The 16292-nt window shown below is 43.9% G+C and overlaps 1 protein-coding gene across 1 annotated transcript in view; it reads left to right on the top strand.

The window, feature by feature from the left end:
• Positions 1-655: 655 nt before the first annotated feature.
• clptm1 (CLPTM1 regulator of GABA type A receptor forward trafficking) overlaps positions 656-16292 on the top strand; it is a 58366-nt gene continuing 42729 nt past the window's right edge. The window contains exons 1-2 of the mRNA XM_060943669.1: positions 656-735; positions 15483-15598. Coding sequence (XP_060799652.1) covers positions 682-735; positions 15483-15598 — 170 coding nt within the window. The 5' untranslated portion in view covers positions 656-681. The remainder of the gene's footprint in view (positions 736-15482; positions 15599-16292) is intronic.

Genomic DNA, 16292 nt, shown 5'->3' with positions numbered 1-16292 from the left:
GTCCGCGTGGGTTTCCTCCGGGTGCTCCGGTTTCCCCCACAGTCCAAAGACATGCAGGTTAGGTTAACTGGTGACTCTAAATTGACCGTAGGTGTGAATGTGAGTGCGAATGGTTGTCTATGTGTCAGCCCTGTGATGACCTGGCGACTTGTCCAGGGTGTACCCCGCCTTTCGCCCGTAGTCAGCTGGGATAGGCTCCAGCTTGCCTGCGACTCTGTAGAACAGGATAAAGCGGCTAGAGATAATGAGATGAATAATAATAATAATAACTTCATATTGGCATACATAGTTTAGTTAATAGCATTTTTCCTGCCGAATATTTTTTACATATTTTATATTCACGAAAATATCCAACACACCCCATGTCCTGAGTACTGAGTAATAAGTTCTGAGTTCTGCGTAATGAGTTCTGAGTAATGAGTACTGAGTAATAAGTTCTGAGTTCTGCGTAATGAGTTCTGAGTAATAAGTTCTGAGTTCTGCGTAATGAGTTCTGAGTAATAAGTTCTGAGTTCTGGCGGAGCTGCAGTAGCTGGTGATCACGTGCTGTGAGTACAGCTCACAGATCTCGCGAGCTGTACTAGCAACATAGCACTATCCGAACGTTCGGCCCAAATATCGCGAGATCTCCTCTTACATACCGAGAACGCCACATTAGAGTGGAGGACAGAGACAGGGAAGATGGCGGCGCAGGAGACCGAAGCAGCACAGCAATCCAGCGTAAGCAACGGCGAGGTAAGTGCGGCAGAAATAGGAAATATAGACATAACATGTCAGCCTACATATTAAAATCTAAATTAGTTATTTTATCGGTTCATTAGGTAAAACTCTTGGCTTTGTTGATTTTATTAAAGTAATCCAAATTGATGCCGGTCGGAATTAACGATTCCCCTGATTCACCGTGCACCTAGTCCGTTTGCATTTATCCACCTGTATTCCGAAAAAGGTTCCGCCTACTGTGTTCGGATTCGTCAATATGTCTGCACCTCTTGAGTGCTGATTGGTTAGTCGGTGACGCTTAGACGTGGTCAGCCTGTGAAATCCCAAAGTATTTTGTATGAGTCAGAACAATTAACCAACCCATGCTCAGTAGGCGGGATTTGACAGAATGCCGGTAGTAAAAAAAAAACAAATTAAAGAGATGTATGAAAATTGTCGCTAAGCTGGCCTCGGGTGAGTGTCGTTAACCTTCAGTGTGATCGCTGCCTCTCGGAAACATGCACACGCTCCGCGGGACTGGCTGAGTCAGGGATCTGGATTTAAAAGCGCTGCTGATTTCTCCTTGACAGTGTGAGGCGCTGGATCAGACTGGCACCTGGCTGGGTTCAGTGTTAGCCTGATGAGCTGAAGGGCCGGCAGCGGGTTCGGGAGCAGCGGGACTCGAGCCTTTCCCCGGGGCTGTCGGGTGGAGGGGCAGTCTGACTGGCGTGCTGCTGAGAATCCATTACTGCTGAGTGGGTTCACAGGCCCAGGTGGTGCTGAGCTCTGGATCTGACCCAGGTTAATGGGATCTGGCCCAGGTTATTGGGATCTGGCCCAGGTTATTGGGATCTGACCCAGGTTATTGGGATCTGACCCAGGTTAATGGGATCTGATGCAGTGTTGGGATTATTTAGTTCTGTGTCAGTCATGTTAATGAGCCCCTTGTGCTGTCTGCCCTCTGATGAGTCGACAGTTTCAGTTGGTTCTTTTGTTCTGTCCAGTCTAATGGTTTGGACTTTACACCAGGATGAGAAAAGGCCCTTTCTCCCTTTAGACTCTTAAAGGAGGAGAAAACCCATCCTCAACTGTTTTCTATTCGTATTTATATTTAACATGTTCTTTAATGGGGCGGCACGGTGGTGTAGTGGTTAGCGCTGTCGCCTCACAGCAAGAAGGTCCTGGGTTCGAGCCCCGTGGCCGGCGAGGGCCTTTCTGTGCGGAGTTTGCATGTTCTCCCCGTGTCCGCGTGGGTTTCCTCCGGGTGCTCCGGTTTCCCCCACAGTCCAAAGACATGCAGGTTAGGTTAACTGGTGACTCTAAATTGAGCGTAGGTGTGAATGTGAATGGTTGTGTCAGCCCTGTAATGATCTGGTGACTTGTCCAGGGTGTACCCCGCCTTTCGCCCGTAGTCAGCTGGGATAGGCTCCAGCTTGCCTGCGACCCTGTAGAACAGGATAAAGCGGCTACAGATAATGAGATGAGATGTTCTTTAATGGGGCGGCACAGTGGTGTAGTGGTTAGCGCTGTCGCCTCACAGCAAGAAGGTCCAGGTTCGAGCCCCGTGGCCGGCGAGGGCCTTTCTGTGCAGAGTTTGCATGTTCTCCCCGTGTCCGCGTGGGTTTCCTCCGGGTGCTCCGGTTTCCCCCACAGTCCAAAGACATGCAGGTTAGGTTAACTGGTGACTCTAAATTGACCGTAGGTGTGAATGTGAATGGTTGTGTCAGCCCTGTAATGATCTGGTGACTTGTCCAGGGTGTACCCCACCTCTCACCCAGAGTCAGCTGGGATAGGCTCCAGCTTGCCTGTGACCCTGTACAGGATAAGCAGCCACAGATAATGGATGTTCTTCAGTGGCATTAATTGATTTTTTTTTTTTTTGACACTGAGTGGTTTTGTTTTAACTTTAAACCTCTTTGGTCAACTTGTCAGTCAGTTTCACTTTAAGTTTCCTCCATTGCCCACAATACCATTCGACTATCACCTCAACCTGTAATTCCAATCTGGAAAAGCCAAAGAAATGCCTGCCTCACTTTGAAATTCCTTTGTCGACGAGTCCGTTCCCAGTTTACAGAGTGGCCTCAGACCAACATGGCAGCTCACTCACAGCATCAGCAGTAAACGAAGCAGCACTTCATACCTTTATGAGCTGGAGGTATATCATATACATCACTACTCACCTGGTCAATCTGGATCTCTATCTAAAACACTGACTATACAGTTGCAAATAAGAGATGAACATATGGAAGGCTTAACGGTTAGTGAAGCAGCTTTGAGACCAAAAGGTCGTCGGTTCGATTCCCTGGACCAGCAGGAATGGCTGAAATGCCCTTGAGCAAGGCAGCTAACCCCCATCTGCCCCCAGCCTGCTCTGGGTGTGCTGTATTTGGCTCTGGATAAGATCTGCTAAACCGCTGTAATGTAACATAGAGGCGTCGGCGTATTTTGTCCAGTTCGTCTGTTGAAGTTGTTGCCATTCTGACTTGTGAAGTTGAATGCGACATTCGCCCTCGGTTCAAACGCTCTAGAGAAAAGAAGCTCTCGCTCATTTGTTTTCAGGAGCGAACAGTGACTGTTATAACTGACACACATTTACATCTTCCCTCATTTGGCTGACACTTTATCCAGAGTGACTTTGAATTAACACAGGTGAGGGTGAACATTGTGCTCCTGGTGCCTTGGAAGTGGGAATTTACAACTTGTAATGATCTCAGTTCCCACCTCTGGACTTTCGTCATGTGAAGTAAAAAAAAAAATGGACGCCTTCATAGAAGTGTGTTTTGTTTTGCTCTGTCAAAGCGTGTAAAAGCTCATCGGTGCTTCTGTCCGACTGCAGTGAACTTCACAGTGATGCAGAATTCTGGAGTGGAGTTACAGCACAGGAACAGCAGCAGATGATCGTGCGTAACTTAGCAACAAGCTAACTCGTTAACAGTGTTAACTCTACAAAAATTCAGGTTGAGGGGGTATTTTTGGTGTTTTTTAAAAAAATACAGGTTGTAGATGTTGAAATACAAGTTGCAACGTTGTCTTGAAGGCAGCATTAGGTGTTTGCTCAAGGGTTCAACGATGGCAGCTTGGAGGTGCTGGGTTTTAAACTCAAAACCTTTCGATCAGGAGCCCTACCACTACCATCGTTTCCTCCTGTCAAGTGCCACTGTAACTATGCTAGCAAGAGCAATATCCCCGATGACATCAGCATGAGACACAAACACTGACTTCTCCCGGGAATAATGAGGATATAACACCAACCAAAAATCAGCACCAGAATCACTCAAAAAAAAAAAAAAAAAGGTATAAGCATATTCAATATTTTTTCCTTTCACCATGAAGTTGATGGTTAAATCTTGCTGTTTGAGACTCCAGTGTTTCAGCCTTCACATTAGAGCTGCAAAAAACACAACGTTGATATTAAAACAGTAATATATTAATAGTCCATTATTCTGCTTAAATTTCTTGTTTATTAAAAAAAGAATTGCTGTAACAAAGATCCTTTGGTATTTTTTTCCCCCCTCTTCAGTGATGTTAAACAAACTTGTGAGGAGTTGCTTTGTATGTAACGTGTTCCTCTTCTCTCCTCCAGAACTAATCTAATGATTACAGTCACGATAACCAGTTTACATTACGAATATCTCTGTGGCTTTAAATCAGTCTTACTCTTTATCTGAATCGCACTAAATCACAGACGCTGCCGAGACATTCAGCTTCAGAAGCCAGATAATTTGAGCTAAACATGAAGCTTTACTGGCTGCAGCAAACTGAGGCCCTGTCCACACGGCGACGGATTCAGGTGTATCTGATAAAATTGTTTATCGTTTCGGCCTGGCGTCCACACGGCACCGGCATTTTGGGTGCCCCAAAACGAAATCTTTTGAGAACGGGTTCCAGAGTGGAAAGATCTGGCAACGGCGCCGTTGCGAAGTCGTCTGGATGAGTAGAACGGATTTGTTTACGATGACGTCACAACCACATGTGCTTCACGCCGGGTAGAAGTGTAACGAACTCGATGCGAGTTGTCAACAAATCCTATAACTTGGTTCATGAAATGCGCTTACAAAATATTTTCACTGTGAATATTTGTGTAATGGTGCAAAGAGAGAGAGAGAGAGAGAGAGAGAGAGAATAGCCCTTAGGGCAGAGTCAATCCCGCCAGCAAAAATAGGGAAAAAAAGGAGCGATCTCACCTCTTCAGATGTTGGTTTAAGTCCTACAATACATTCCTCAAAAAGGGCGTAGAAGAACAAATTAATCCATCAACGTGTAGCATTCAATTTATTCCGGACCATTAAAGACGCCGCCTTCCGCGTAGAATCATACGTCATCCTCGCCGCCATATTGGATGGGTCAAAGTGGAGAATAAAGATGCCTCATTCATGTGCTGCGTTTAATTGTACCAACAGGTTTACCGTCCAAACGAGATCCCATGGGATTACCTTTCACAGGTGAGACTGGAAAAATACTTTTCATTGTATTCGGTCATTATAACGTAATTTTACGAACAGATTTTTCTGACTTTGTGGCTAATATGAAGTCTCGCGCATAATAGTTTATGCGCATGCGTCCTTACTTCTTCTATTGTTCTGGTGTCTCCGAAGGGACCGTCTTACAGCGCCCCTAGAGGTGTGGCATGTGTATTGCATCGTTTTCAGCAAGCGTTGCGTTGCCTTATGTACCTGATATTTTACTGATCTGTTGCCCATGTGGACGCGATATTTTTTTTTTTAATAACATCTCGTTGCCGTTGTCGTGTGGATGTAGCCTGAGACTGTCACACGTGTTTTACTGCTCTTTTGAAAAATATCAAGCCCCTGCTGTGGCATGTGTACACGCGCTGTCCACTTTAATAGGAACACCTGCACATTTATGCAGTTATCTAGCTAAGTAGCCAATCATGTAGCACAATGCATAAAATTATATCTATTGTGTGCACGTGTGCCTGGATTTAAATAAGTAAATGGTGAAGAATCATTTGATAAGGTAATTACTGCACTGTGCGGCAGGGTGGCGTAGTGGTTAGCGCTGTCGCCTCACAGCAAGAAGGTTCTGGGTTCGAGCCCCGTGGCCGGCGAGGGCCTTTCTGTGCGGAGTTTGCATGTTCTCCCCGTGTCCGCGTGGGTTTCCTCCGGGTGCTCCGGTTTCCCCCACAGTCCAAAGACATGCAGGTTAGGTTAACTGGTGACTCTAAATTGACCGTAGGTGTGAATGTGAGTGTGAATGGTTGTCTGTGTCTATGTGTCAGCCCTGTGATGACCTGGCGACTTGTCCAGGGTGAACCCCGCCTTTCGCCCGTAGTCAGCTGGGATAGGCTCCAGCTTGCCTGCGACCCTGTAGAACAGGATAAAGTGGCTACAGATAATGAGATGAGATGAGATTAATGCATTGATGAACCCTTTCATCATTGCGTAACTTTTTCCAGAAGGGGTTTCTCTACTCGAATGAGACTGAAATAGAAATCTGCAGTGCTGAAAGGGTTAATGTTGCCAGATGAAACAATTCTTTTAACCCTAATTGATGCAGTGAGTAGCTTCTTGTTTCTTAAAAAAAAAAACCATGTCGGAAGACATGTCCTGTGGTTGTGGAAAAGCTGTTACTGTGTTTCAGAAGGTCACATTATTGTTCTGCGTCAAACAAAGAAAACAACTAAGGAGATTTGAGCTGAAATGACTGGAACTGGATTAAGAACTGTCCAACGCATTATTAAAGACCCACTGACACCACTTTTTACACCACGTAATATGTGTATTTATTGTTTTATTGCTGTATTGTGAAACAAAATATCCAAAACTCAACTTGAATAAAGGGTCGTCTTTGTAGAAAATCAAGAATTTCAGAGCCGATTTTGTGGTTTTTGCCCCGGCTTCTACAAGCGCCATGAGCCATTTACCCGTTTTTGCCGCTAGGGCGAGTGACGTCATATCAGTGTATGTCGTTCTGGATTGCATGAAAACAAATCACAAGTAATCTAAATCACAAAGTAATTCTTTTTAGAAATATTTTTGGTATGACATCACAACCATATAATTTAGATTCATGAATTTAAATTTACATTTTGATTTTCCAGATAGATGGACTCTGGTCTTCTTATTTCTTCGTCCAGTTTTGGGGTCTGTTTGGCTTGCAGTTTCTGTGAAAAAGTCTCTACGATTCTGAAATATAACAGCCAATATATCACAATAATTCACAAGCTACATGCATGTGAAATAATTCAAAAGTGTTTTGATGAGGCAATAGAGATGCCACAAAACAATTCAATTCAATTTTATTTAACACTTTCATGTACAACATGCATGTTAACAACAAAATATTAATACAAAAATAAGAATAACATAAAGAGACAAAAGAACATTTGAACAATTTCATGGCATGTAGAAGTTGAAAACAATGTCTGCATGGTCTGTGACAAACCTCAGATTCAATATTTGGAATAACCTCCTCTGCATGATCTGGCACATGTACATTGGCCCAATCCCAATTCTAATTTCTACCCCTCCCCCTTCCCCTTGGCCCTTCCCCTTGAAACTGAGCTACAAGGGATAGGGCTTGAAATTCAACCCCTACATATTGGGATAGCCCTTCAACGATTGCATACGTCATCGCGTACCTCCGTCAGCGTTTACGTTAGCAAAACGCGACCAAATGCGTCATTGGCTGCGACCAGCCGCTAGAGTCAGAGCCAGAGGCAGAAATCTCTGCTGGCAGGGTGTGATTTGTTAACTAACACCACTGAATGGGATATCTTTGGCGCTTCGTGCACCACATCCGACAGAATGAGGTGTCAGAACACTCATGTAAACAATAAAAGCGAGAATAACAGAACAAAACGTACGCAGTCAAGCAACCGAAAACAATACTCACTCCCAAAGCTTTTTAGCAGCAGCTTGGATTTCAGAAATCGCTGCTCATTCTCAGCTCGAAAGCGAATCAAGCGGCGTGTTTCCTCTGGATAACAACTTAAAACACGTAAATAATGGAGAAAATACATTTATGACAATCTTTCGCCGCGGGAACCGCCATCTTTCTGAAATCCGCATGAAATCTCGCTGAAATCCGCATGGCATTGTGGGAAATCACTCAAACCCCTTCGTTCGGAGTCAGCTCCAGGAAAATCTCCGTTTGGAGGGGTACAGAAGCCCTACCCCTTCCCCTACCCCTCCGTGTTAACTGGGATTGGGATACCCCTACCCCTTCACGTGAACGCGCAAAATGGAGGGGAAGGGCCAAGGGGTTGGTCCAAGGGGTGAAATGGGATTTGGCCATTGGGTTCCGAGTCTTCTATTTCTTGGAGCGTCTAATTTGAAGAAAGTTGCATTATATTATAGTCTGTCAGTATTTCGATTTGTATAATAAGACACGGAGGAGGGGGTGATGAAAGGAATTTGTTGTAATTTTTTTTTTTTCTTTTATGGTATAGGAAAAAACATGCCGGATGACATCTTATATCTATCACTCCACACATATATCATGTATATTATCCTAACTAAATATATGAAACAAGGTATTGGCCTTTCACTTGTTGTACACACGGACTGGCCATCGGGAGTAGCGGGAGTTTTCCCGGTGGGCCGGTAGTTCAGTGTGGGCCGGCGGAGGAAAAAAAAAAAAAAAAACAGTTGCGTGCTGGCCTTTAATATGATAAGCAATGTTAACAGTTTCTTTAAGAAACTGTTAACATTGCTTATTACAGTTAACATTGCTTATTACAGTTAACATTGCTTATTACAGTTAACATTGCTTATTACAGTTAACATTGCTTATTACAGTTGAGCGCTGGCCTTTAATATGACAAGCAATGTTAACAGTTTCTTAAAGAAACTGTTAACATTGCTTATCATATTAAAGGCCAGCGCGCAACTGTTTTTTTTTTTTTTTTTTTTTTTTTTTCTTTTTTTTCTCCGCCGGCCCACACTGAACCACCGGGAAAACTCCCGCTGGCCAGTCCGTGTGTGTGTGGTATTAGCTGCTTTGGCCTATTGATAAGTAATATGCAATGGTATAAGACGCATTTGTGACGTTACAACAAATTTTAAACAACATACATGTATTGAATAACAACACAGCCTCGTACCCTGGCTCGTTCTCTTTTGGCAAAGGCACCACCGGACTTTCGCTTTTTGACCGCCGCTTCGGGGGGTCTGCTGTCATCTGTTTCTCTTTTGACAGATTGATTCGGCCCGGGCCTGTCAAACAACGTCGGCACAGCTGACTCCTCCAACACCAGTGGATAAGTTGGATCAAACGTTCTTCGAGTTCTGGACGACAAAGTGAAACAGTGCTCCTCGAAATGTGCTGAACAGAGACGTGACCATTTTGTTGACTTCCAGTTCGCACGCGTTTTGGAAACGTTTCTTTCCCACTCTTTTGCTATTTCTGGGTGTTTTTTCCAAGGAAAGGAATGGAGTTTCTCTCCTTCCGACGTGGTGTTAGAACACCCGTAAGCCACACATATAATCCCTTTTCGGTTAGACGCCATTTAACTTTTTCACGCAAGGAAATCACAACACCACAGCTCAATATCACAAAAACGACACACTGATGTGACGTCACTTCCGGCATCTCTGAATGAGCCCAGTTCTTATCCAGGTCAATCTCCCGGCGCGAAATTTAAAATTACTTCTGAGGTTTAAAACGGACAGTTAAACCAAGAATTAAAACCAGAATTCATCTTTGGAGTCATATATTGTTTGTTTAGCAATTAATACGATATGCCTGTCAGTGGGTCTTTAATACCTGGATGGATCGTGGTGAACTGTTAGATTCTTGGAAAAAATGTGGTCAAAAAAAAAATTGTAACTGACCATGATCGGAGATCACTTAAAAAATCAGCAACAGAACTCATGGTTATGTTTAATAGTGAAATTAAGAGCATTTCCACTCAGCGTGTGATGAGAACTCTCAGGATTGGGACTAAACCACTGTGTCCATCAGAAAACCATTTGTTATGGAGGCTATTTGAAGAAAAGGTTTCAGGTTGCTCGGGAGCGTAAAGATTGGACTCTAGAGCAGTTGAGAAAGCTAATGCAGTCTAATGAGTCCAGATTTACCTTATTCCTGAGTGGTGGGCGTGTCAGGGTAAAAAGGGAAGCGCATGAAGCGATGCCCCATCGTGCATAATGGCCACTGTCCAAGCCTCTGGAGGCAGTGTGATGATCTGGGGTTGGTTCAGTCGGTCGGGTCGAGGCTCAGCAACATTACGGGGCAATAAAATGAAGTCAGCCGACGACCTGAGGCCATCCTTAAAAAAAAATCCGTTTCCTGTCCACCGGCTGAGCAAAAAAATTTTCAGTCGGAAGGGAGGGAGGGATTTTTTTTTTTTTTATGGATGGATAAGAAATCGCAATGCTGTGTTTGCTTTTTCTTTCAGTACTTTATTACAAAAGCAGACACATTTAATAAAATATGACGGTTTAATCAACTGAAACTTGTACAAAAACTTTAAGTTAGCATTTTAAAAGCTGACTGCAACATTTGCAAAACTTTTACAAAGGTACTTAAAATGTCCGACACACGGACTTTTTGTAGTTCTAAATCGAGCGTTAGGCCGAGTTCGGATGAGATTACACTATTAAAATGATCACTGAATGATTTGTTTTTCTGAATCTTTACTATTTTGTTGTTCGGTAGAATACCATTTTGCGATTTCACACTTAAGCAAATGTTTGAAAACTCCGGATCTCCTTCCTTCACGGTGGCTGCCATTTTTTGTGCCGCACGGCGCATGTGCAGAGCTGATTCAGTTCAGTGTGCGCGCGCACTCGGCGGAGGCAGTAGTGTGTCGGGGAGGGAACAGGAGCAGAGATGACGCTTATTTTGTCTCTGGTAAACCAGTCTTCTCTCGTTCAATTACGTGCTGGCATCAAAAGACACCGTTGGTTGTAAATGAAACCAAACTGAGTCGTTGGAGTGTATTTGCATACACAAATGGAGAAATGTTCGCTGAGTGTGTAATTGTGTAGCCCCACTGCAGACCGTTGTTGTTGTTAATTCATAGCATGCTCAGCTGCGTGAATGTGTCATGCACCGAAAATAAGAGATTTACAAGCCAGGAACGCCTCATGATGCAATACGCAAGAAAAGAAAGAAGATTTACTGCCATTTTACTTTGTATTTGAGTAAAGTGAATAAATAAATGGTCTGTGGAAAATACATTTAATCCTGGGAACTGCGTGCACAGGAGTTTTTGTGTTTACTCCCCCTCCCCCGGCTGGCTACTTATTTATCATGGCTGGCTAGTATGAGCCTTAGTGGAAAGCCCTGGGAATGCGCAAATGTCAAGTTCGATTTTAGATTTACGAACCCGAAAAAAATGTTGAAAAACCGGCGTTAAAAAAAAAAATTTCAACCCGGTGGACCGGAAACAGAACATTTTTTTAATACCGTATTTTCTGGACTATAAGCCGCTACTTTTTTCCTAGGTTTTGAACCATGCGGCTTATACAAAGGTGCGGCTATTCTGTGGATTTTTCTTCCACCTCTAGGGGCGCTCTAACCGGAAGTAGAATCAAAAATAAGATAGACGAAAAATCAATGCAAAGAAGAATTAGCAGATCTTTAGCAGATAGAACACGCACGACAAATTACTAACTGGTAATTATTTTCAAATCCAGCGAAGATGATTAAAGTGACTTGTGGTTTCAAACACAGGAGAAATGAAGGTAAATAAATACCGGTTATTTTCTCTTGGTTCTGTTCCGTTTTAATCAGCGAAGTTGCTGCCGTGTTAAAAGGCACTGTTCGGAAAGAATCTGTTCAGGTACATACATGTACATTTACAGTACAAAATCGTTCTGTACATGCAGTAAATATCTAATTTTTCAACATAGATATCTGCGGCTTATAGCCCGGTGCGGCTTGTATATCTTTTTTTTATTTTTATTTTTTAAATAGAGCGGATGCGGCTTATATACAGGTGCGCTCTATAGTCCAGAAAATACGGTAATGGCCTGAATGACCAGGTTATCACTACATCAGTGGATTTTTTTTTTTTTTTTTTTTCTTCCCTGATGGCATGGGGGAAAAATTAGGGCTGAGACTGTGAAAGAGTGGTTCAGGGAGCATGAGGAATCATTTTCACACACCACAGAGTCCTGACCTTAACCCCACTGAGAGTCTTTGGGATGTGCTGGAGAAGACTTTACACAGTGGTCCCCCTCTTCCATCATCAACACACGATCTCTGTGAAAAATTAATCCAACTGGGGACAGAAATAAATGTTGAAGTTGCATAATGTAGTTGGAACAATGCCAGAGTGAATGTGCACCGTAATCAAACCTGCGTGCGGTCCAGATAAAGATCAGTGTGCACCTTTTTCGGTGGTGTCCAGGTAGTGTTAGTGTTTCTGTTGTAGAGTGTTTTGTTTTTAAACAGTGCATCAGTGACGTTGCTATTTTGTCTCGTCTCTCATTCAGTTCTCTCCGTGACTTCTTCAGTGGTGTTGGATACAGGAGGGCACACCTCGTCCTTGCGTTTTTAATTGGTCACACTTTATAGGACTGGATATTCGAGTTAAAGTTCACACGAACTTGTGAAACAGCATTACAACCCCCCACACACAGTCTGATGAATCTTATCTTGTAATCTGTGTGTTGTTCACCAGCCTGTCTGCTGCCAGTGTGATAATTCGCAGTTTTTTTTTGTGTGTGTGTTAATTTTTTAAAGAGCATAGACTGTTGGGTATCATAAACAGTTTTGCGCACAGCATTATATGGTGCAATAATAAGTGTTGCATCATTGTATAATAATATTCTCCTAAGGTATAGAGCTCGATGCGCTCTTGCATTAGGATGTATTTTTGTTAAGTAAACAACACGTTCAATGTTTTGTTTTGTTTTTTAAGCGTCAGATGATCCAATAATTTTGACTAAGTGTTGCAGCTGGACTTCACACACTGTTGTACAGCTCTTGAATATGAAACTTTCATGCCCTTATTTGTGTAGAATGAGGTGGGACTTAATCATTAACCGTTGTGCTTTATTTTCGACTCCCTCTAATCATGTGGATATGAGTCCTGAAGCAACTCGTGTTTAATCTTTTTCATTCTGATACACTTCCTTGTTTTTGGTTGACCAAGTCGCATATGGGGATTACGTCATATCCAGAAAGTCAGCACTGGGTTTACATGGTTACTGTTCCTGGAGATTACGCTGCCTTTTAGAGAAATGGAAACAGTTATGCACTCCCCGGCCACTTTAATAGGAACTTGTTGTTGGTTCTAAGATCCTGGTTCTTGGCTGCAGGAGTGGAACCCAGTGTGTTGTTCTGCTGTTGCATGCTGAGATGCTTTTCTGCTCAGTACGGTTGTAAAGAGTGATTTTATACAAGTTGCTATATCCTTCCTGGCAAAAAAGCTCGAGCCAATCTGTCCATTTTCTGACCCTCTCTTATCAACAAGGCGTTTGTTTCCATCCACAGAACTCTCTCTGTGTTTTTTGTTTTTGGCACCATTCTGTGTAACCAGTCTCTAGAGTTGTGTGTGTGTGTGTGTGTGTGAAAACCCCAGAAGATCAGCAGTTTCTGAAATACTCAAACCAACACCCATGGCACACTTTGAGATCACAGTTTTTCCTGTTCCGATGTTTGAACATTAACTGAAGCTCGTGATTTGATGCGTCGTGCTGCTGTCGAGGGATCGGCTGAGTTACAGAACTGCAGGTGGATGGGTGTTCCTAATAAAGTGGCCGGTGAGTGTATAGACAGAAGGTTGAAACCGTCCCCTCAACTATTACAGCCGTTTGTAGCAGCACTTGTGTAATTATTGGTTTCCCGGCTCAGAGCTTCTGCCTCGTGTGTAATTTTGTTTGAGGATAAAAGGCTTGAATAAAGGTTTAGTTTTGAACAGGCCCTTGTTAAGTATTGAGTGGACGTGCTGTTGGACTGTTACCTTCCCAGGCTGAAATGGCCTGGGACCAGGAGAACAGTGTGTGCATGGATCTTTTGTAGAACCTCCTCTTTTTAAATGGTACCACTCCTCATTAACCTAAGACCGCCCATATGGCCCTTTTCCACTACCCTTTTTCAGCTCACTTCAGCCCGACACGGCTCGCGTTTCGACTACCTCAGAGCAGCACGACTCAGCTCGCTTCAGCCCTGCTCAGCACCCAAAACTCGCACGGTTTTGGAGCGGGGCTGAAGCGAGCCAAACCGAGCCGAGTGGGGCTAGGGGCGCGAGGAGACACTCCCCTGTGCACTGATTGGTGAGGAGGAGTGTCCTCACATGCCCACACACGCCCCGCGAGCACGCTGGGATCTGTAAACCCGGAAGAAGAATAATTACGAGAATTTCTGAAGCCTTATGCACCTCGCCTCATCTATACGCTCTTGCCAGTATCTGTTGGCGTTGTCGGTGACAACAAGCCACAGCACCAAGACCAGCAACACTAACGACTCCATGTTTATTGTTTACTATCCGGGTCGTGAGACTACCGCTTAAACGATCACTGATGTCACTGTTTGCGCCGCCTAACGACATCACGTGACGTCCACCCACTTTCGCTAACTCCACCCAATGTGTCCACCCACTTCCAGCCAGCACAGTTCAGCGCGGTTGTAGTCGAAATGCAACTCCAACAGCCCCGCTCAGCCCGACTCAGCCCAACTCAGCCGCGTTGATAGTGGAAAAGCGGCAATAGACTTTTGACTCAACGAGATGGAGCCACCTACTTAGTTACTCAGCAAACGATACCAGGAAGGAATGAGCGCAGATATCAAGGAGTCTGTACGTTCTTTCAAGGTGTCCGGTGAGCTCTTGGGGGAGGAGGGTGTAAATCTCACACTGGGTTGTACCCACGTCCATAGAAGGTCTCCAAGGTGAGCAGCGTCTGTAGTCTGGTTGTTTCAGTATCTACTCCTTCAGTTTCCTTTTCTGACTCGGGTTCAGATGTGTAAGGCTGTAATCCTGGCCGTGAGCTGTTGCTTACCTCTCAGAGTTTAGCTCCAACTCCGCATGGGTTGGTGGAGAGGACGTGGACGACGGAGTTCTCATTTAAACGTATTAGCCAATCCGAGTGAGGCTATTTATATAATTAATATTTTAAATGCACAGCTGGAAAATCAGCCTTTTCTTTATCCTTTAGGGTTTTCATACAGTGTGAAACGACATGAGGAAAAAGAACCAACCCAAATAAAACAACGCTAGTAAACTTTACAAAAGCATTTCAGGGAATAATATAAAATAATTGAAGTGTATGGCATGTCTCCTTAGAACAAAAACCTCCACTGGAGAAAATGTGACGTCGCAGTACGTGAGTTTGATAGTGCTGTATGTTTAAACCCTAAAGGTCACATGACGCGAGATCATCCTACATCATTGCATTTGAGCGTTGATCTTCATTTGTTGGCTCGTGCCGATGCTCAAACCGCTCGCGGATGATCTCATCTGCAGCAGCTGAGGTTGGTCAGGACGTCTCGGCACACAATAAAGCGTCTGTTGTTGGTCACAGGCTCCGTGTGCATATTGTGACTTTCTGAAATATCAGCACTGTAGCGCTATATCCATCATTTAATAAAATCTTTCCAACATTTCAGTGCTGTGAAGTGATGTTTCTTTTGCATTTAGTCTCATTTTGCAAGCCTTATTTGTTTAGAGCTGTTGGTCAGCACTGGGTGAGTTTGGAAGTTGTCCCAGATGGCGATGTAGTGAAGTAAAGTCACACGTCTTGTTTTCATCTGATTCAATAGTCTTTATAACACGGATTAAGCATTAATGTGAAGGTGGTGGTGATGACGTATCTAAAGCCAGTGATCTTTTGGTGATGATTAATGAACAGGTACTGTGTGTGTTTGTGTAGGTGAGCAGTAATGGTGCGGCTGCTTCAGGCCAGGTTGCGCAGACGGATGCGGCTGCGCAGAACCCGCAGCAGCAGCAACCTAACGCCTGGCAAGTCATTAAGGGCGTCCTTTTCAGGTGAGTTCGTCCATCAAACAGCTGCCTGCTGCTAAGCATAAAGCTTCGTGAGCACCTTCTTTCAAGCAAATCTGGAAAGAAATGCACTTCTAGCACATTCTTATGTAGTGACTGACTGTGATGTACCGTGTAAGAGTACTCAGTTATATCACCAGTACTTTTGGTTATGTAATCGTCCCCCTTAGTCATAACCCTTCATTTTACTTTTTAAAAATAGAGTTCTTGCTGCAGGACACCATCCCCACGTTCTTGTCTCATGTAGCGACTCTCGTGTAGATGACGTTCCGAGGATCATCACAGCAGCTTCTTTGAGGAGCTGTAATGTATAATATAGTTAATTATAGCAGGACTTGTCCTCGTGGACTACTTTGAGGATTCTTGTGATGCATGGGCCACGATGGGTTCAAGCTACAATTCCTAAAATGATCATCACAGAAATGACCAGAACCACGTAGCGTGGAAATATTATGGCCGACTACATATTTATATACTAATTAATATTTCCTCTGTGTCAGCAACTTTTCAGCCCCAACATGATTTTGTATCTGCACGAACGGTTTTGTTTAAAGGAACAGTCCACCGTATTTCCATAATGAAATATGTTCTTCTCTGAATTGAGACGAGCTGCTCCGTACCTGTCCGAGCTTTGCGCGACCTCCCAGTCAGTCAGACGCGCTGTCACTCCTGTTAGCAA

Source organism: Neoarius graeffei, chromosome 17 (assembly GCF_027579695.1).
Source record: "Neoarius graeffei isolate fNeoGra1 chromosome 17, fNeoGra1.pri, whole genome shotgun sequence".
Lineage (NCBI taxonomy): Eukaryota > Metazoa > Chordata > Actinopteri > Siluriformes > Ariidae > Neoarius > Neoarius graeffei.
Note: the sequence above shows the minus strand (reverse complement) of the source record. Positions and strands in the feature narration are given on the sequence as shown.